Below are 21,215 nucleotides of genomic sequence, written 5' to 3'. Positions count from 1 at the left end.
GAGGCTTATCCCCCTATTCATATATATAGTGACGTCACTGGTTTATTATATTATCACCTCTTATTCATAATATTCATGTGTCTCATTCATATGTCACATATTCATTACTTGCAACTCTAAAATACTCAAATATGAAAGTAATTCCATTAAAAATCATCAGAATATGTATTTGATCAAACTAGGCACTTCACGTAATGCTTCTTGGGAAAATTCTTATTTGGTTAAAACCACGTTAGATAAATATAAGGTATATTTATTGCAATTACTAACTGATGTGATAACAAGTATTAAAACTCCAAAGCATTACACCACCTCCTTACAGGGTAAAGTAGCTCAACTAAAGTATATACCGCATAAGACCTACACTGATCCCTACACTGATTTTAAGGTTAGATACCTTACCTCAAGATACATTTTTCATTAAGTTTCTATAATTAAACAGTCTCGGCACACACACAATGTTAAATACATTCTTTATTGATGCTTCAGCTGTTTGAAAAAAAAATCAGTATTTCTACTCAAACATATAATGTATACAAAATAAATGCACTTTAGGTCGAGCTCACCTTAGAAAAGTGTTCAAAGCTAGTAGTAAATAAACCACTTTCGAGCCTTATTCGGTGTAACACTGGACGATCTAGTGGACTGCACTTCCCGGAAACAGCCATTCCTGAATACAAAAAATGGCGACTCTGTCCGTGTGTCAGCCTCAATTCGGAGGTTTCAGTTTCGAAAATTGTAAGAGGTATGAGCAAAAGGGTAAATTACTACTAACGTTGCATTTTAAGATCTGATATATTTTCCTTTGTGTTTTCTGTTGAGATTGTTTGTTTTCACGTTCCCTAGATGGGTTATCGCATACTCCTGGCGTTAGCTAGCTAGCCAACACGACTCTGAATGACTCAGTAGATTTCATTGAAACTGGTCAGTTATGTATGTTTATTCTGGTTAGTAAGAAATAAAGAACATTGTTCTTTGAATATAAAGTATATATTTGCCACAGCACATGTGTGTATATAAAGCTATAATTATATTGTCAACTATGTAGCTAATATTCTTAGTTTAGAATTTTGACGATGTGCAGATATCCATCCTGGCTCGCTAAATTCACCGGTCCCCGAGTTGCGGGTTTAACGCTAGCGTTGGCTAGCTAACCCTAACTAACCCAACCTGCCGTGTTAAATAAAATTATTATCTTAAATAGTAATAAAATATCCGACGTTTCTGCTATCAAGATAGCTAGCTAACTAGCTAATTGGCTAGACATACAATGAAAGCGCCTGTTATGCGCACTCAGTTTGTTTTTGGGCATTTTTCAGACAATTAGTTAACGTATTTGTCTGACTTGTATAAAATTATCATTTGAAAACACATTCGTATAAGACAAAGGGCTAGGCTAAATTTGATGGATACATTGTGAGTGTTTAATCTTGTGTTAAACCACCGTTTGCGAAGAGTTGGAAATGTTTTGATTTAAACTATTTTCCTAACCGTTAAAATTTGTTTTAACTGTTTAAAATGTAACGAATTAATTGTATTAGATTTTTAAACAAATGCAATTTTTTATTCGAACATATCCCTTATTGTCTTGTTCATATGCTATCGTTTTTACGGAGACGGGCGTGGGGGGGAGAGATAGATGGATTCAGTGTTGCATCGTTAAGAAGGGACAAGATGTCAAGCAATCATTTAAAAATAAAAGGGGAAATATGAATATGAAGATAAAACAGCACAATGGACCAAGAGCCAACCATCCACATCATACTACTGAACTTTAGTTTAACAGTGTACGTTAACATTTCAGATGTTGGAAAAAGTCTATATTTTCCCATGGTCGGTGTTCTAGAAGTACAGCTCTAGTGTCTCCGAAAAAACCCTTATTTTATTGCTCATATGCTAGTTATGTTGGAATTAAAACATTTTTTATTTATATATATAAAATTGTGTATATAGTGTGTGAGCATTCACTGTCAAAAAAATCACAATCATTTAAATTTGAGAACCATGTGTTGTAGAAGTAAAGTACGAAGATGGAGAACTAAGGGTAAATCTTTAAAGGGATAAAGTAAAACCCAGATATAAATTAAATCAAGGCACAGTATAATGGTATTTTCCTTTTAAGTGTCTGAAATGTGCTGCCCATTCTCACTATTGCACAAGCTTTGAAAAAATACACATTGCATATTGGTTTTAATTTTTGTTGATCTTATTTATTTGAACTTCACACGATTTTATTTAATGTACTGCTTCAGGTTTTGTACATTACTTGCTGTTTCTTTGTCTTACTGTAGGAATACTCTGCTAGAAGCTAACATCACTAAACTTGGATATGGCCTTCCTGTGGGTCGCAAAACTGGCACAACTATCTGTGGAATTGTGTATAAGGTGACAGTCTCTCTATTTTGGCTTTGTCCTCTAGTCAATGTGATGATCTTACCAATAAAGCTGGAACCAGGCATTGGTGTTTCCTCCATATTTTAGAATTGTTTTATTGGCATGTATGTCAAGATACACTTTTGCCAAAAGCTAAGCAAAATGTGTACTCCAGTACAGAGGACGTGACAAATTATGTGCTCTTGTGTACTGGTTAAATAGCTCTACTGATCTCTGAGACTCTGTTGATCTTCCTAAGAGACTTTATATCACATGCAATAGCTATTGCTTATGTACCATTTATTAGCAAATCTTTGTAGGATGTACAGCACCTTTGCAATTCACAAATTTGAACATCTTGTTCAAATATGGCCATAGAGAAAATGTACTGTAACATAGTAAGATTATACATTGAGTCAATTTAAATTACCCAAGTTTATACTCAAGTATAAATAATTAACTAAATAACTACAGATATTTTTAAAAATTGCACTCAAGTAATGTATTGAAGCATTTGTGCTTTTTCAGTGCAATTTTTTATGGAAAGGATTTATTTATACAATGAGAAGAGGCACAGAAAAAATATTGTATATAAACTAACTTATTTGCTTATTTATTTGATACTTTTTAGAAAATTGAAACTTGAATTATATTACTGTTTTGAATTATTATTTCTAATTTAATTAATTAATTTTATTTAAAACCCTCCCACACAGGATGGAGTAGTCCTGGGAGCTGATACGAGAGCAACTGAAGGAATGGTCGTAGCGGATAAGAACTGCTCTAAAATCCACTACATCTCTCCAAACATCTAGTGAGCACTGACAAACACAGATACCTGCCTAACCCATAATTACTGATCAGTAGAATAATATTATTGCCTAATAATGTTTGTGTATGTGTAGCTGTTGTGGAGCTGGTACAGCAGCAGACACTGAGATGACCACTCAGCTGATTTCATCTAATTTGGAGCTGCATTCTCTCTCCACCAACCGCCTTCCGAGGGTTGCCACTGCCAACCGCATGCTCAAACAGATGCTCTTCAGGTGGCTGGGATCCCTTCGCTTATCACTGTGTCTGTATACATACAGAAGTATCAATGTGTCCAGCCCATGTCTATAATGGCCAAGTTTGTGAAAGTACCAAATGAGGCAAAGTTGTTGTTGTAATTTGTTTAGAACATGGTGTTTAAACTACATATTTCCAAGAGAAAAACTAGAAGCAGCAACTATAAAAATCACCTGATTCTGAAAAATATTTCTGTCATTCCTCTTAACAAACATAACAACTTCTCATTAGTCTAACTTTAGTCTCTTAGCCAGTGCTTATAGACACCGGTTTTAACACTTGCCACAGATTCTTAGTGGAAATCAGATCAGGGATTTGACTAGTGTTGAAATGCCAAACATCCTGAAGAGTCCTGAAGTGTTTTCCCCTGGTTTTGACTCTTCAACAAAGAGAGAGAGAGATATTTTTTTTTTATGCTATATGGTTGATTTTCAGATGATGTTTTAGCATGTTGTTCTTTCTGCACTGCTATAGAGATCATCTTTTTGCAGGAAATGGATATTCCATATTTCCTTCTGTTTTCAGTCTCTTTTTAAGATGAAAGAGATTGAAAACAGGAGGAAATATGGATCATGTTTGGGCCAACAACATGCTAACACATCATCTGAAAATCCACCATAGAATGTAAAAAAAAAATCTTAGAGATACTCTCAGTTTTAACCCTTGTTTAGGTTTGAGGATGCTGTTAATGCAATCTGAACCACTGTGACAGTGGCCATTTCAGCTAACTGAGTCATTAGTGTAATTGTCCTCCCAAATTAGTTTAGTGTTGCAGGGTAAAAGAGTGTATATTTATGCTGTGCTCATTTTAAACTATTTTCCCCTTTTTCTGTTGGTTTGTCTTAAATTGAATAAGAATCAGGTTTTGAATAGTGATAAATTCTTTTTAAAAATTGTTGAAGGCTTCTACATCATAAACAGGGTTTAGCAAACCACCATTTAATTACTTTTTACCTGCTAGCTTTTTTTTTTTTTTTTTTTTTACCTCTTGCCATTTTTCTCTTCATTTTTGTGTGAATTTATTGATTGTGTGTGTGTGTGTGTCTGTGTGTAGGTACCAAGGATACATTGGTGCCGCACTGGTATTGGGAGGGGTTGATTGCAATGGCCCCCACCTATATAGCATCTACCCTCATGGCTCAACAGACAAACTACCTTATGTTACCATGGGTGGGTCTCTCTTTACACAAGCACATCAAAGCTTGAAGGTTTTTCATCTGCACTTGTTTTTAAAAGTGATGTTTAAATTTCCCAATAGCTTTGGCTGCAGTTCTGTTATAATTCCCCTACAGAAGGCTGCAGTGGCACAGAGTGCCTCCTCTTTCTCTGACTCCTAGGTCATTTAGATTTGAGGATTAATGTTTAAATTACTTTACTTTGATTTAATTCTGACTGGGTTTTGTCAGGCTCTGGCTCTCTGGCTGCTATGGCTGTGTTTGAAGATCGATACAGACCTAACATGGAGGTATGTCACACTTTAATTCTCTCTCTTTCTTTTTGTCTATTCACAAGCTAAATATGCTTTCATGTTTACTGATCTAAATTTATTGAATTAAGTTTGTGACATTGTTGCAAAAAGGGTTAAATAGGTTGCTTTCATCAGCTCTGTTTATGCATCACACACTATTGGGAAATTCCAATTTTCCTTTTGCTTTAAACTAATGGGCATATATATCATATAACGTCCACGGGTTGTGCCCCATCATTACCTAGGTTGTGTACCATCAGCAATACATTTTTTCACATAATGTACAATAAAACAAATGTTTAAAAAAACCTTGGATAGAAGTACATTTAATGCCATTAGCTTGGTTGAAAATATGCAGATGTTCTGTGTTATGTCTGTTAGGAGGAAGAAGCAAAGCGTCTGGTGCGTGATGCAATAGCAGCAGGCATCTTTAATGACTTGGGCTCAGGCAGCAACATCGACCTGTGTGTGATTACCAAAGACAGAGTGGACTATCTGAGACCACATGACCAGGCCAACCAGAAGGGTGTCCGGTAAGCAAGGACCAGCTGAGGTTTGGATTCATGTCAGCGGTTTATAAATACACTGCTGCAGAAGCAGCTGAATGTTGGTATGGGGGGTTGTTTTACTCTGCGTTTGTGTACTAAGGCTGACTGAATCTTTACTACTTGTTCTTCAAGAGTGTGCTGCCCTTGTAGTGTGCCTAAATGCATGTGTGTTAGTAGGAACACACTTGTATGTGATTAGAGTACATCTGTTTGTAGTCGTTTAATATTGAATACAAAGTTTGGGATTTCTGCTTTTTCCTCTTAACCCTTTCTAACATTAATTCCAAATCAAATGTTCCTCTCTACACACTCATCCCTCATTTACAGCAAAGCAAGTAATTATATGCACATAGGCTCTTCTGACATTCAGCAGGAATGTGACTGATTAAAAACTGATTTCTGTTCCTCTGGTCAAATGTTCACTAGTAGGAAAGTACAGTGTACTGAAAACATGCACAAAAACGTGTGCGCGCGCACAGATTCACACCCCTAATTTTATATTCCGGATCGTCTTCCTGCAGAAGTGGTGACTATAAGTACGGGCATGGCACCACAGGTGTTCTGACAAAGGCAGTGACCCCACTTCAGCTGGAAGTGGTGGAGGAGAGTGTGCAGACCATGGACACTTCCTGAAGACATCAACACTGACCTTTAACCTTTCACCCTGACCCTGTTCTGGCTGGAGATCAGTTTTCTTCCAATGTTTACAATAAAATATGTTGTGAAGAGTAGCTCCTGTGGTTCTTACCAATACTTTAGACATGCATGGTGGCATCATGTATTTAGTGATATTGAAGGGACCTCCACTGAACTGAGCAAATTTTGATGGGGTTTGTGTGAGAGATACTTTGCCAGTCAGAACTTTGGCTCAGAGTATTAGCATACACACACCACATCTCACAATGACGTAACTGATGAGATCACAATGTTGCTTGCATACCACTGGTTGAGTTGCCTGTTGAATGCACATTAATTAATGTCACAACATATAATTATATGTCACAACAAAGTCATTGTTCGAGTGTGGTGAAATACGTGTTCAGTGATATACTCTATGAATCTAAAGCTTGAAATCCCACTGGGTGTAAAAATATTTTAAATTTAAGGTAATGAAGTTGGTAGGTGTTTTCTTGTAAAACAGTACATGACTTTTATTTACCACTGCAAATGAGCAGGCTTGAATGATCAGTGTGTGCCATGCAGATGGCACATGATTCTGGCAGAAATGCTTTAAAGTTGATTTCAATAACACTATGAGAGGAGTCCCCATATTGCTGATGGAGGCTGCAGTAGAGAAAAAATAATAAAAGAATACTGTTTTAACAAATTATTTTCAAGAGTACATTGTTAGTATTTTTTTACATTTTGGGTTAAATATTTGTTTAACCTAAAACTATATTTAAGCTAAATTTAGCTATTCACTCCTATACTTAAAAAAACAAACCCTTCTGCTCGTACTCCACCCATACGATCTTTCAGCCCCTAATCAGAGCTGAATCTCCAAAAAAATGAAGAGTTCAGGTTGTGAATACTGATCCCACATCAACCAGGTAACAGAGAACTCATGATTTCCAGCAAGCATTAACTACTTTTAGATAGAAATCTTCTAGAAGAAGCATTTAGGTAAGTGGTCTGCGAAGTAAAGCAATGTATATTTTAGTACAGTCTTACAGCAAAATTAAGTTCAGCCTTGTTTAGTTCATATTCTATAATTGTCACTGTCCTGTCTCCAAATGTTTCAGCACAGGGTTTGTGTGGGTGATCAGAAGGACATTTCAGGGGCTAGCTGTCCATATTTGCATCTGTTTTGCATACTGAAGGACAAACACGATATCAGGCCGCTGGTCTGGGTCTGGGTTGATGCACATGCTGACCAGATTCCTCAACTACAAAACACACATATATTCAAAATTGCATCCATTTATCACATATTCTAAAGAATTTTATTTTTTGTGGTGTGTGTGTGTGTGTGTGTGTGTGTGTGTGATTACCTTCTCGGAGCAATGATCTGGTGGTAGTGGAGGATAGTCACACTGTTCGATCTTTTGGCAAAGTGAGAGGAGGGTCATCTCATCACTATAGAAAGGACTCTGCAGGGCCGCCATCTGACAGATACAAACCCATATTGGACAGTGTACATTTTGTTAATTGTACAAAAATCTGTATGTTAAGTACTCATTGAAGTCTTTATTTCATGACAACTGTTTTTTTAATCAGTAGCTTCTTCAAAAAGACAACTATAAAAACCTATAAACAAAACCTGCATTAAATTCTTTAATTTCCAAAGATCAAAACAAGTACACAAATACACAAATCCAAAAACCACTTTATCTTAATGCATGCATACATTCTGCGTAATAATGATAATTATTTAATTATGATCATAATAATGATGTCAATTTTGCTTGCCAGCTATTTCTAGATGGCTTAGTGTGGATGAGCATCCTTCATAACTTTAATACTTCATAACAGTTAGCTATTCTCAAACACCCTAATACCATAAGTATAAGTATTACAAATAACAAATAAATGTTGATCATTCTTGCTGAAATGAGTTGTGAAAACTTCCATTATTTATCAGCAAGACAAACTTACATGCTCTCAAAATTATAGGTGCTAATGAGTGAAAATGTATATTTTTGATCTTGTAGAAACTCCTCTTACAGGTTTGTGAAGAAAAAAAATGCAATGTTTTGAGTTTTATTAATATATATTTAGACTTACCTTACATTCTGCTCTACCATGCTTTCATTTTTAACTGGTCATATCCATCTTTTATTTTTGCCAGTACATCTTTTATTTATGCCAGTCTTGTTAAGGTTTTTTATGGATAGTTATGATAGCACTAGAAACACTAATTAGTGTTTAAAGGAGCAATAAGTCATTTTTACCAATAAAAAGTAGTAAGAAGTAATTATTTATTAGTTTTACTTTTTTTTCCCTAAAAAGTGCAGCTCACATGAGATCAAGAATCAAAGTGCTTTGTAGTCCTCAAAAAAAGGAAAAACATGACTAAAAACTACAGACAAACAAATTATAGACAAAAAACAAAGCGTTATGAAAATGAGTATATGAATATTAATACCATCTTCCTCAGTGTCCAACACTGACAGACTGCAATACTGCATAAATCCTTTAACTGTTTTAAGCACATTTGCAAGTTACAATCCAAATGGTTAATCCAATGGTCATCGCAGTATCAGAACAAATCATCTTGAAAAGCAACCTTGTAATGTATCCAATGCTTGCAAAATCACAGAAAGCCAGGGAAAATGATAGAGTGCTTTTATACAACATAGTTGCTGTTGATAGCTGCTTTTGTTTGAGTACATATTGGTCTCTTCAAGCTCACTAATAACCGTGAACTATTAGCCTTGCTTAATAGAATGTTTGTGTCTTTATATATATTCTTTTTAATTTAATGGTTATTTTGTTTAAATAAAAATTAGCTGAAATCTCTGCAACAAAAAAGCATCAGACGATGTGAATGTTACGACCCCAGGTGGGTGGTTTTGTTTGTACGTCCTCTGTTTCAGGTGGTGTTTCGTGGTGATCCATGTCTCCATCCGTGCGCCACGCCAGGTGCTAACGGTCCTCTGTGATTGCAGTGCCCTTTGTTCCAATTGATTGTCCTACCTCACACTACTATACACATCCAATCCGAGTGAGAAGTGTAAGGGGTTGGTGTAAGGCCAAGGCCCCCTCTGGCCACCAGAGGGAGGCCTCGAGTCAGGCACACCACTAATCAGGCTTAACACCCAACAGCTGGGCTAGACTTTATATAAGCCCAGTGACCCAGTCATTCAGTGCTGGGTCTTTGCCAAAGTTCTGAGCCAAGCTCCTAGCTGGCAACTTCAGGTATTAAGGTCTGTGAGCCCTTGTGCTACAACTCACTTCTTGTCTGCATGGTTGCTCGTGTTTTTACATGTCTCCTCTCCAGTTTTCCCTCTCGAGTCTGTCTCTCTCCTGAGGCATCCCTTAGCCATTCAAATTCCTCCCTGTTTTCTGGTTTTGTTTGGGAAATTTTAGTTTGGTTTTCCCCAGTGCATCGGGGTTGCCATTTCTTCCCTTTGTTCACGGTCGGCGTGGTTTTTAGTTTTTTCCTTTTGTTTTACCAGATCCAAGCTCTAACTGTTCTGCGCATGAGCCCACTATTGTTATAGTGTGGTTGCTCACCCAGTCAGTTGTTGGTGTCATCACTCACCTAGCTGACCTGGGTTTGAGCCCACCTTACAGAAAGACCCAGCCATGGACCCAGCTCAACAGTTAGATCTGGAACAGGTAAAGGTGGCTCTGACTGATCAGGGGGTGACTTTTGGTTGACATGGACAAGCCCTGCAACAGATCCTCTCTCAGTTGCAGGCCCTGACAGACCTGACACGAACACCGGTGCCTCTGGCTGCCCCTGGTCAGGAGGCGGCTGGGGTATCAGCAGAGCCAGCCCAAATCCTGCCCACCTTGTGTTCAGAACCTTTGCTCCCTGCCCCTGAGCAGCTATGCTGGTGAGGCAGGAGGTGGTAGGAGGTCCTCCTTCCATTCTCACTGGCTTTTGAGCGAGCAAAGGTGGTATACATCTTCTAACTGGGTGGGCTTTGGCATGGGCCACCCTGGTCTGGAAGCTGCAGAATTCGCTGCTGCCCTTAAGCGGACTTTCGACCATCGAAACAGGAGGGAATATATGTCCAAGTGGCTGATTATGTGATTATGCGACTGTGGTGGTCGAGAGTGGAGGGAACCCCAGTGCTGATGGCCGCTTTCCACCAGGGCGAGGAGCTTAAAGATGAACTGGTCCACCATGAGACTCTCGACGACCTGATCGATCTGGTCATGTGTGTGTGCGGCAGAGGCGCAGAACATGGGGAATCAAGGCTCTCGCGGAGCTCTGTGCAACCTTAGCCCCATTCATGTGTATGACAAGCAGGGGGAGTCTGGATCCCAGCCAATGCAGCTTGAACCCGCCTTTCCCGAAGTGAACGCGCCGTGGAAGCTCGGGTCATCTCCGCCCAGCTTGCGAGGGAGTCTAACGAACTCAACCAGTCCTCCCTGAGCTCAGAGGTTGTTCCTCAGCACCACAATGGCTTGGGGAACGTCTGAAACACATCTCCAGGCATTTGTGGACTCTGGGGCAGCGGGCAACTTTCTCGACGCTGAGTTGGCCAACAAGTTAGCCCTGCCACTGGTCCCACTGGATGAACCCCATTGCTGCCATTGATGGCCGGTCCTTTGAGCGAGGGGTTGTTAGTCATCAGACCCATCCAGCCATGTTGTGACTCGGAGCACGCACCAAACACACTGTACTGTTCATTATCCATGTTTCCGACTTGCAATTGATTTTGGGGTACCCCTGGCTTCAGCGACATAATCCTCAGGTAGACTGGCTGAGCCGGCTAAACCTTGCTGTCATCTGGTTTGACATGTCAGACCCCGGGGCCTTAACAAGGTGACTGTCAAGGACCGTTATCCCTCATGACCTCAGCATTTGAGGTGCTGCAGCAGGCCTCCGTTTTTACCAAATTGGACCTGTGCAGCGCCTACAACCTAGTGAGAATCCAAGAGGGAGACAAATGAAAGATGGCATTCATCACCCCCTCTGGACACTACGAATACCTGGTTATGCCATTTGGGTTGATGAACGCACCTGCCGTCTTCCAGCGGTACATCAATGAGGTCCTAAGGGAGGCCCTTGACAGATACATGTTCGTCTACTTGAACGACATCCTAATATACAGCCAAACAGTAGACGAACACGTCACCCATGTTAGGTGGGTCCCCCAGCTTCTGCTTGAGAACCACCTCTTTGTCAAGCTGGAGAATCAGTGTTCCATGCCCGTACAATTTCCTTTTTGGGATTTGTCGTCTCCCACAATAAACTGTGCATGGACCCCGCCAAGGTGCAGGCTGTAGAGAACTGGCCTAGACCCACCTCGGTGCGTCTGGTCCAACGCTTCCTGGGCTTCACACATTTTTATCACAGGTTCGTTAAGAACTTTAGCACAGTTGCAGCCCCACTGATCGTGTTGACCAGAAAGAAATCAGGTCAGTTCTGCTGGTCCACCGAAGCCCATCAGGCGTTTGATGAACTGAAACGCCATCTGATCCAAGGCCCCTATTTTGCAACTCCCTGATGCCAAGCTTCCATTTGCCTAAACTGCCATCTGCAAAGGAGATAGCTAAGTTATTGCTTACTCAGGTGGTCTGTCTGCATGGGATGCCTAGCAGCATTGTGTCAGACTGTGGGCCTCAATTCACCAGCCAGTTCTGGGGGGCCTTCTGTCAGTTGTTGGGGCAGAAGCTAGCTTGTCCTCCGGCTTCCACCCCCAATTCAATGGCCAGACCGAAAGGGTTAATCAGGACTTGGAGCACACCCTCTGCTGTCTGGCCTCTTCCTGTCCATCCTCTTGGTCAGAGCACCTATTATGGGTGGAGTTTGCCCACAATACCCTGTGGCACGCCTCCTTAGGCATACACCATTCGAGTGCCAGTACAGGTATGCTCCACCCATGTTTCCTGACCAAGAGGCCGACGTGGGTGTTCGGTCTGCTGAGCAGACGGTCAGGCGCTGCCGCTTCACCTGGCGAAAGGCAAGCAGGGCGCTTTTGTCTGCCGATGCTGCTCAGAAACATTACACCGATAAGAGATGGCAACCAGCGCAGACTTATCGGCCTGGGCAGCGGGTCTGGCTATCAGCCAAGGACCTGCCTTTGCATGGGAATCCCCATAAACCTGCTCGTCGGTACATTGGGCCGTTCAAGGTCTTTCACCGCATTAACCCTATCTCTTATCGCCTTGCCCTTCCCCTGTCGTTGAGGGTTCACCCCACTTTCCACATGTCTCGGCTTAGGCCCATGTGCTCGGTGGGCCCCTCTGAGGGGCCAGTATTTGGTGGACTGGGAGGGATACAGGCCTGAGGAGCAGTCCTGGGTCCCCTCCCGTCACATCCTGGACTGTGACCTCATTCTGGCTTTTCGGCAGGATCGTGCGGCTTGTGACGTCAGGAGCCGCCCCTTCCAGGGGGGGTCCTGTAAGGGTTGGTGCAAGGCCGAGACCCCCTCTGGCCACCAGAGGGAGGCCTCGAGTCAGGCACACCACTAATCAGGCTTAACATCCAACAGCAGGGCTAGACCTTTATAAGCCTAGTGACCCAGTCACACAGTGCTGGGTCTTTGCAAAAGTTCTGAGCCAAGCTCCTAGCCAGTAACTTCAGGTATTGAGGTCTGTAAGCCCTTGTGCTACACCTCACTTCTTGTTTGCGAGGGTGCTCATGTTTTTACACATCCCCTCCCCTCTCCAGGTTTCCCTCTCGAGTCTGTCTCTCTTCCGAGGCTTCCCTTAGCCATTCAAGTTCCTCCCCATTTTCTGGTTTTGTTTGGGAAGTTTTTGTTTGGTTTTCCCCAGTGCATCGGGGTTGCCATTTCTTCCCTTTGTTCACGCTCGGCGTGGTTTTTAGTTTTTTCCTTTTGTTTTACCAGAGCCAAGATCTAACTGTTCTGCACACGGGCCCCCCGTTGTTGGCGTGTGATTGCTCACCCAGTAGGCTGTTGGTGTCATTACCTAGCTGAACTGGCTTTGAGCCCACCTTACAGGGAGAATGGAATTGCCTCTTAGTTTTTGCTACTAATACTACTTTGAATTGACTGCCTTTGTGGGTATATGTTTTTGTGGTTGTGAGTATGCAAGAGTTAGTGTTTGGTTTTATAGCCTGTGCTTTTGCACTAGACCTTCGGTATTCTGACCTTGGCTTTGTAACCCCATTTGTGATCATCACTTATGCCCTGTATGGAAATTGGTTGCCGATGTAAATTGTGTAGTGTGTTATACTTATTTAATTATTCTGTCATTAGATGTTTGGTCATAGTTAGTAGGAAGGTGACGCTGTTTAGTTTGAGCTTTCTTTTTGTCTTATGTTTTGGTTCAGGGAGTTAGGGCAGGTTATTGTTCATTTATGTCTGTTATTTTCTCCGTTAGGCAAGTTATTGGCTCTGTTTTTGTTCTAGGACTGTATGTTTATTATTTTGGCACTGTCATCTCCTGAAGCACACCCCGTCTACAAAATAAATATCTCCTTTTCTTTTTATATCCTTCCCCCCCACCCCTCCTTTTCCTGTTACAGTCCAGAGCCTAGATTGGGTCATAACGGTGAAGTTCCCATGATATTAAAAATCATGTCCAATATTTTCCTCTGAAAAAATCATACTTGCTTTGAATAGGCCTGAAATATAAAAAAAACTGAAAATTCATAGCACAGTTAACACTGGGACATGGGTCTAGACTATAACTGTACCTCATACAGCAGGCAGCCCAGAGACCAGATGTCTGATTTAAAGTTGTAGCCATTCTCATGGATCCTCTCAGGAGACATGTAATAGGGGGTTCCGACTGAATAAAAAAGAGTGCAGTTTCAGCAAGGTTTCACAACTGTGAAACCCAGTGAGATGAAAAAGTGAATGGCAAAATTTACTAATCAATATACATAGTGAAAATTGGTTATACTATATTCTTTAAAAGTGTGATTAGATATTGATTTTCTAAAATTGGTGTTATGGTATGTGCGGCACCCAGAAGGAGGGACATGCTCGCTCTCTCAAACTCTCTCACACACAGCTCCTGCCCTGCTCCTAATCACCCGCTTACTAATCCTGTATACCTGTGCCTAGTTTGTTCTGCCCTCTATTTAAGACCACAGGTTCTCTACTACTCTAGTTCAGCACAATTATCCCTTATACAAGCACTAGAGTCACTGCTGCCACTCGCAACAAGAATCACTGCAGTTACTATGCTTCCTGACTCATCACTTCTTTGGCCCTATGAAGGAAAACTGTTTTGTTTGTTTCCTTGTTCCCTTGTCACTTGCTGCTTTGCTCAGTTGCTTGAACGGAGAATAAAAACTCAAACTGTACATGCCTCTTGCACCCTCCTCGTCACTGTTACAACTAGGAATACGTGGATTTGTAACCCACTGTAACAGAGCTGTCTAAGATACTGATACTTATAGGGATTCTCTCAATAGAAGTTCAGAACTTGGGTTTTTCCCAACACCAGTCTTATTGCTCTCCACAGTTTCAAGTTTCCAACTCACGTAGGGCTTAATAATTAGCAGATAATCACAGACATTTTGCATAGCAGTGAGGTTCTGAAAACCTGGCTGTCCAATATGGCTGGGAAAGATGGCAACAGTTTGGATTATACTACAGCCAGCAGCACTTAACTACTTTAGCCAGCTATTTCACAAGAGTCACTGTGTTGGCTAAAATGATGAGTACTTTAAGTATTTTACTTTGACTCTGTTCAGAAATAATATAAAGTTCCTATTGCATACTGCATCCTTCTAGGGTTCACATTTTCACTGAATTATTTTAAAATGTTATTAATTATGTGCTTTTTTAATTTAATGTTTAATTTAATGTTCACGTTTTCCCTGAAAAACCATGCCCAGTTATTGTTTCTTTACAGTGAACAGGCCTCTTAACTGCACATTAAATCTTACACAAATGAAATTCCATCACTTCTGCCATAGTTTCAATAATGTTAAGTACTTTTATTTTCAACATAAAAAATATGCTTTCTTATAGGGATCTGACACACCTAAACTGGAAATAGACTCCCTGCCTTGTAAAACCTTGCTTTCAAAACTGTGCATCGTGTATGTGTGAGTATGAATATTTATCTGCATATTTACCTAGTGAGTGTGCGACTGTGGTTTTGGAGCTAAAAAACCGTCCCAAACCTAGATCTCCCAGTTTCACCATTCCAGTAGCTGTGATGAATACATTAGCTGGCTTTATATCTGAGAGACACACACAGAAAGATTATTTAATGGATAGGTATGACTAATAAGCCTGAGTTTCAGAAAAAGAAAAAAGATCCCCTTTTAAGGATTTAAACTAGGGTTAATTTGTTGGTGTGTCACTGTAATACCACACATATATGGTAATGTTTGAGTCTGCATCTATACTTTGCTAAACAGTGATGTATGCATGCATGGGTTTTTACCTCTGTGCATGACTCTGCGGGAGTGCATGTGTTCCACAGCACTACACAGCTGCACAAAATACTTCCATATTGTTCTTTCAGGAATCAACCTCCGTTTCTTCTTAAAGTACTACAAGAATATACACAAAACAACATTTTACAATGAAATAAAAACTGAAGATTGGTTCTACATTTAAAAAATTAATTGTTTATATATGCTGTCTACCGTTGCTGAAATAATACTTCACTATGCTGAAACATGGATGGGGGGGGGGGGAAACAGAGGAAAATCACATCAATTTTGTTATGCTCTATTTCTTTTTCTTTTGTAGCAGCAGAGCATTACTGTAGTTATTCGTGTATGTGTGGTGCAGAATCCTACTCTCCCTATATCTCTCTCTTACACACACACACACACACAGCCTGCTGTTGTGTCTGACCTTTATCATATGGGAGAGGTCTCCAGCATCAGCTAACTCCAGCACAATATTCAGCTCATTGTCATCAATGAAGGAGTCAATGTACTTTATAACATTAGGATGGTTCAGCTGCTGCAGAGAAGAAGAGGAACAATGTCAAATGTACACAAAGATATAGCAGATAAGACAGGGTCAAAATGCTGTGCACCTTCTTTATATCTAAAAAGTCTTTAGTGGTTTGTAAGAAGTGGAATAAGGTATATACAGGACTATCATAAGAAGCAGAGATGAGACTGTTACTGATTTTAATGACATACCCAATGACACAGATACTGTTTCAGTATTTAAATATACTTGCAAGCAACAATGTTTCCCAGCATGTTGCACTGAGGGAGCGCTTCATCAGATGTGCGCAAGGCAACATGCTTGCAAATGTGAGGAAGACTGGGCTAAGAGCAAATGAGTTTTTAGCAGGATTAGACAAATGTACATTGGTCAAGCGTACAGATAGTTCTGTGTGTGCACATGTATGTTTGGAGCTGTGACAAGAGTAAAAATGCAGAATGAAACAGGGCAGTGTGGCCATATTTCATTTGTTAATTATGAATTAATCACCAACACAATATATCAATTAAAAATAAAGATATCACAGAAGACTGCAACATGATATTGAATCTGCAAAAAAATAAAAAATAAAAAAAAATTTAATTTAAAAAGCATGCCCCTGTAATGGTGAGCGGTAAAGAGGCAGATGCATGTGCGGGGCAGAGCGAGATTTATTAAGGGCAAATCCAAAGTCGTACTCGTCAGAGTAGTCCAGGGTCAATTTACCAACACGGAGATTACGGGGATACATGATAAACAAAGCAGAGACACAAGAAAGCAAAGGGGAAGCATGCTATAACAGAGGCTAGAATAAACTTGAAGGCTAAGAAACACAAAGGCTAGGCCAAATAAACACGACTTTAAATACATGGAATACATACAGCGGTTAGATTTGCATAAACAATGAACCTACTTACATACAGTGAACAGCACAGATACAGTTACCCAGACAGGGTTTAAATATATGAACTAATAAACTCTAAACCAGACTGGTAAAAGTAATGACAGGCGTGGAAGAATAGACGAGGGGGCGGAGAAAATGAAACCAAGGCACGGAAAAGGAAAACCTGGAAAACAATTGCTCTACATGTATAATTTAAACAATAGTGCTGAAAATTCTCATTGTTCACCAAAGATATGTTTGACAACGTGGCCTTAAACGTTCTTCCCAGATTTTATTTCTTTTCAGTGAATGTGCATGCCCGAGGACTTGATTTCTTAAGGGGAACTCGAATTTGAGGGGCTGCTGAACTGAATGCAACACCCGCATACTTGTCCCCAGCACTTTTCAAAGCAAAGTTATGCCCATAGCTGCAGGTATTGTAACTAGCATCTGATACTGAAGGTTAGTATTGTATGGATGTTTTTATAAATCACAGCATTCTCATGTTTCAAATGTAAATTAGTTTGGTAAGATAAAGGCCTATGTTTAACCAGGCAGTCCTAATCAAAGGGAAATGCATATGGTTAAGCAAAAGAACTATCAATATAATAACTTTAGGGAAATCATGACAATGTTATTAGTGCCTTTTCAACAGTTACAGTATATTTTTTAAAACACTACAATAAACTTTGGTCACTGGTATTAGAACATGTTTGTACTGTTCCATCCCTAATCAAGAATAACTTTTCTAACTGGCTCACTGATTTACTTTCTGGTTTTGAACTTTTTGGTTTTGTTCAATGTGAGGTAACAGCTTTTCTTTTGCTGGCCAAACATTCACACTCACAATCACATTCTTCCCCTTTTTGTCTTTCTGCCACAAATTTTTAAATTAGCACTAACCTTGAGCAAGTCAATCTCCTTCATGCAATCCTGGCGAGCTTTAGCATCCATCATCTCAAAAATCTATGAGCAAAACAAAAATAATGTTAGCACACAGTACCCATCATCTGATACCACTCCTGTGAGAGTGCTATTCCCCATGAACAACTAAAGTCTCAGTGTTAGTATGTGCATGTGGTAAAGATACCTGTACTTTCTTTAGCGCCACCTGTTGGTTCTCTAGTAGATAGGTCGCCTTATAGACCTCACTGAACTGACCGCGACCAATCTTCTTCTCAATGAGGAAATTTGACTGTGCACTGCTGTAACCTGGTTCATAGCCCTGCCACTAAATATAGGGTGGCATGTGATTAATAATTTGATATTGTAGTACAACCACTACCAAAACATAGTATTAGCCTACAAAAACCTGAGAGTGCTGTCATTAGTCAGACTGAAAGGTTATGTCCTTGTGTAAGGAACTCTAAATAAGTGTGTCTACTAATTGCCAGAAATATAAATGTAAATTAAACTCTTCTGTAAAAGAGAAAAGGGAAAAAACAATGAATTTAAGCAATTTGAACAGATATTTAAGGATAAAATGTGGATGGATGTGTGGGTAAGTCAGGAGGTGTGTATGTGGTCTGACCTGGATCTCGTACCCTGGCAGTGTGTGGTTTTTATTTTGATCCTGTTGACTGAGCTGCCCCTCCATTATGACATGTCAAACCTGAAACACACACAAACACATGCAGATGGGAGTCGATGACAATATACTCACTGTCTAGAAATAGCTTATTACTGAATGTAAATCAAAATACATGCACATTATCATGATTTCATTTCTGTATGTTCTCAATTTAAAAAAATCTCAAATGTGAACCCAGCCGTAAATCAGTTCAACAAACATTAAACACACAGAAACACATTCTTGCATGACATTTGACAAGGCTAAATAATATCACTGCAATTTAGAAATACATGAAATCATCACTTTCACAATCATGCTGTGTGAATAAATCCTTTACTAACAATGTAAAAAAACAACTTTGTTATTTGGTCTTCTGGAATGTGTATTCATGGCACATTTCCACAATCAGATGCCACAACTGCACATTATTAATTTTCTTTCTTTTTTTACCCTTCCATTATTGACTCAGTCATTCTCCTCTGAGCTGATGGAAAATTTATCACACCAAGAATTACCCTCTGGTATCAAAGTCTGCAAGCAAGAACACACACACAGTTCTAGGAAAAATATATTAAGCACAAGGAAATGAGCACAGCATTAAAGTGTTGTACACTGTGTGTATTCTGGGTAGTTCAGATATGAGTCATCTTCTCTGTGTGTGTGAGTAGTATCACACAGTGCAGTTTCACTCTTTATTTGGTATTCCACAGAAAGGTTTCAGATTGCATCTCTCTCTCGCTCTGTCTCTCTCTCACACACACACACACACACACACACTTCACCTGCAAGGTTTTAAGAAAGAAACAAACCCAAATATGTGCCCACCACGCACACACTATATGCTAGGTCAAAGTTTATGATATGCTGTTTATTTATCTGATGGAGCTCTCACTGCATTTTCAAAATCTTCTGTGATGTGTGAGATTTTTACTATGGCCAAATATGCAGATCAAGAATCAGATAGAGGTTTTAAGGGTCAAATTTATATCAAATAAATGCCCATAATATATTAATGCATTTGATGCTTTGAATGAGAAAACTTTTACAGATTTCAGTGTTGTTGTAAGCAGTGCTATACATTAATATTTATCTGTGTAAGACATCGGACATGATTTGACATATTTAAACACAATCCCTGATTAGTTTAAATAAGCCTCCTGACCTACACACACAATTACAAACATCTATCTGATTGCACACATAGTGTATGTAAGGGAAAGACAACTGAATGTTCATCATTCAGTCTGTTCTAAAGGTTCCCTACACTAACACTATTTACTATTTATTAGGTAACACTGAACAATGAAATTCAGCATGAAAAGCCATAAGTAACAGTAACAAACTAATGAACATGTTTATTAAATTTTTTTGTTTCATTGCTGCACATAGACAGACTAAGTTAAACATTTGGAGGTGGCAGATGATGACAAGAAGAAATTGGTGTTGAGTTTTAAAATTCTGATGATTTTAATGACTTTATTAACTTTAGTAACTTATGGGTTATTTATTATACTAATTATGTTCATGATTTGATAATATTAAATAGTTCCATAAATAATGGTAGTCAAGGCAACCTTGCACAATGTTAATGTAAACTCTTTCTAACCCTGCCTTATCTTTTTCTGGTTTTCTTGGATGTGTTCACTGGTCTGCAGTGATTCACACTGCAGGCATTAAACACAACTTCCAACAATACAAGTAGACCCTCTCACTATGCTATACTATGCAGGATTTTAACAATTAAACACTAAATGTTTTAGGTTATTTTTTAGAAAATAAAATAATAATATTAAGTCTTCCTTATTGTAACATTTAAAAACACTGGGTGATGAGATCATTGTTTTCACGATAATTTAAACATGTGCAGATATATTCCAATTGATCGTCAACAGTCTGTTTTTATTAGTTCAAGAAGCAAAACGTAAAAATGCTCTAGGTATTTTACTGCGTGAAAAAATCAGCGTCAAGCTTGATGTGATTTATTTCTACTTTACTTTTTGCATTTTTAGTTTGGCAAAACATTATGCCACTAATTTAGCGAAGTTCCATTTAGAATTGAAACCTCAGGATAAAAATGCACCCTGCAACAAAAGCGCGCCTAAACAATGTTTCCATTTTTATTAATTTAATTTTTTTAAAATACATTAAATTAAAAAAGGAAAGAAAGCTGTTCCTTATCGTACCGTCAGGGTCATCAGTTTAACCTGCGAGGAAACACGTTTTAGCCAGTGATGTTACTAGTAGCAACTTGATGGTGCGTCTTATACCTGAAAATCAAGCACACTTCCTAAAGTTGAGCGGGAAGTTATGAAGCTAAGACACTACGTAACAGGGCCTGCTCATTAATCCTGCAGCCTTCTCTGGAGGGCGCTGAGTTCTCCGTTTAACTCATGCTCTACTGTGCGCATGTACAGAAACTACATACATAGTACCACAGTTAATACAACGTTTCGTACTTATGTTCACTGAGCGATGCAAGTGGATAACAAATGTGAATAACGTGTCAAGTAGAATTGTACAAACAAGTTACTAGACACGCTACATATAAAGCGAGCCATTTTTCATAGCCTACCTTATTCTGCGTTGATCTATAACTTATACTCAAACGCGTTGGAAATAGACGAAAACATAACTACTAAGCTCTTTTTATATTTCTACGTGCCTCATGCTTCTCGTCTTCTTCTCTATTTCTTTAATACCTACAGGTTTATACACATGCCATGCAACTCATCTTCAGGGAAATTTCCTGAACTGTCGCTGGTTTTCCTCGTTCTGGGCGGAGAAATTCAACTTCGGAAGTGCTTTACAG

At 39.4% G+C, this 21,215-nt stretch overlaps 2 protein-coding genes across 8 annotated transcripts; one reads left to right on the top strand and one right to left on the bottom strand.

The window, feature by feature from the left end:
• Positions 1–641: 641 nt before the first annotated feature.
• Positions 642–6,188, top strand: psmb7 (proteasome 20S subunit beta 7). Its single transcript, XM_027016858.3, has 8 exons — positions 642–745; positions 2,292–2,385; positions 3,090–3,187; positions 3,279–3,419; positions 4,496–4,611; positions 4,848–4,906; positions 5,291–5,442; positions 5,979–6,188. Exons 1-8 carry the CDS (start codon positions 684–686, stop codon positions 6,088–6,090), a joined length of 834 nt encoding a protein of 277 aa, XP_026872659.1. The 5' UTR covers positions 642–683; the 3' UTR covers positions 6,091–6,188.
• A 394-nt stretch (positions 6,189–6,582) lies between these two features.
• nek6 (NIMA-related kinase 6) lies at positions 6,583–21,215 on the bottom strand. Of its 7 annotated transcripts, XM_027016854.3 has the most exons (12): positions 20,979–21,213; positions 20,590–20,673; positions 18,857–18,937; positions 18,365–18,445; positions 17,924–18,064; positions 17,737–17,799; positions 15,867–15,977; positions 15,448–15,556; positions 15,134–15,241; positions 13,739–13,833; positions 7,449–7,562; positions 6,583–7,343 (listed from the first exon to the last, which is right to left on the bottom strand). In XM_027016854.3, the coding sequence occupies exons 4-12, from the start codon at positions 18,428–18,430 to the stop codon at positions 7,233–7,235; spliced, it is 918 nt and encodes a 305-aa protein (XP_026872655.1). In that variant the 5' UTR covers positions 18,431–18,445; positions 18,857–18,937; positions 20,590–20,673; positions 20,979–21,213; the 3' UTR covers positions 6,583–7,232. The 7 variants fall into 7 exon arrangements, with proteins under 7 accessions (XP_026872655.1, XP_026872656.1, XP_026872654.1 ...); XM_027016855.3 differs by lacking the exon at positions 18,857–18,937; XM_027016853.3 differs by lacking the exon at positions 20,590–20,673.

This window comes from Electrophorus electricus, chromosome 21 (assembly GCF_041902795.1).
Source record: "Electrophorus electricus isolate QZ-2024a chromosome 21, ASM4190279v1, whole genome shotgun sequence".
NCBI lineage: Eukaryota > Metazoa > Chordata > Actinopteri > Gymnotiformes > Gymnotidae > Electrophorus > Electrophorus electricus.
The sequence above is the reverse complement of the archived record's forward strand: the minus strand, read 5'-3'. Positions and strand labels throughout refer to the sequence as shown.

Coding starts and splice junctions, on each gene's coding strand:
- psmb7 (XM_027016858.3), top strand. CDS start 684: ATGGCGACTCTGTCCGTGTGTCAGCCTCAATTCGGAGGTTTCAGTTTC. Junction 3,420..4,495: donor CTCAAACAGATGCTCTTCAG/GTGGCTGGGATC, acceptor GTCTGTGTGTAG/GTACCAAGGATACATTGGTG. Junction 5,443..5,978: donor GCCAACCAGAAGGGTGTCCG/GTAAGCAAGGAC, acceptor GTCTTCCTGCAG/AAGTGGTGACTATAAGTACG.
- nek6 (XM_027016854.3), bottom strand. CDS start 18,430: ATGGAGGGGCAGCTCAGTCAACAGGATCAAAATAAAAACCACACACTG. Junction 18,065..18,364: donor TGCCAGGGTACGAGATCCAG/GTCAGACCACAT, acceptor CCCTATATTTAG/TGGCAGGGCTATGAACCAGG. Junction 17,800..17,923: donor TGGCGCTAAAGAAAGTACAG/GTATCTTTACCA, acceptor TTTTGCTCATAG/ATTTTTGAGATGATGGATGC.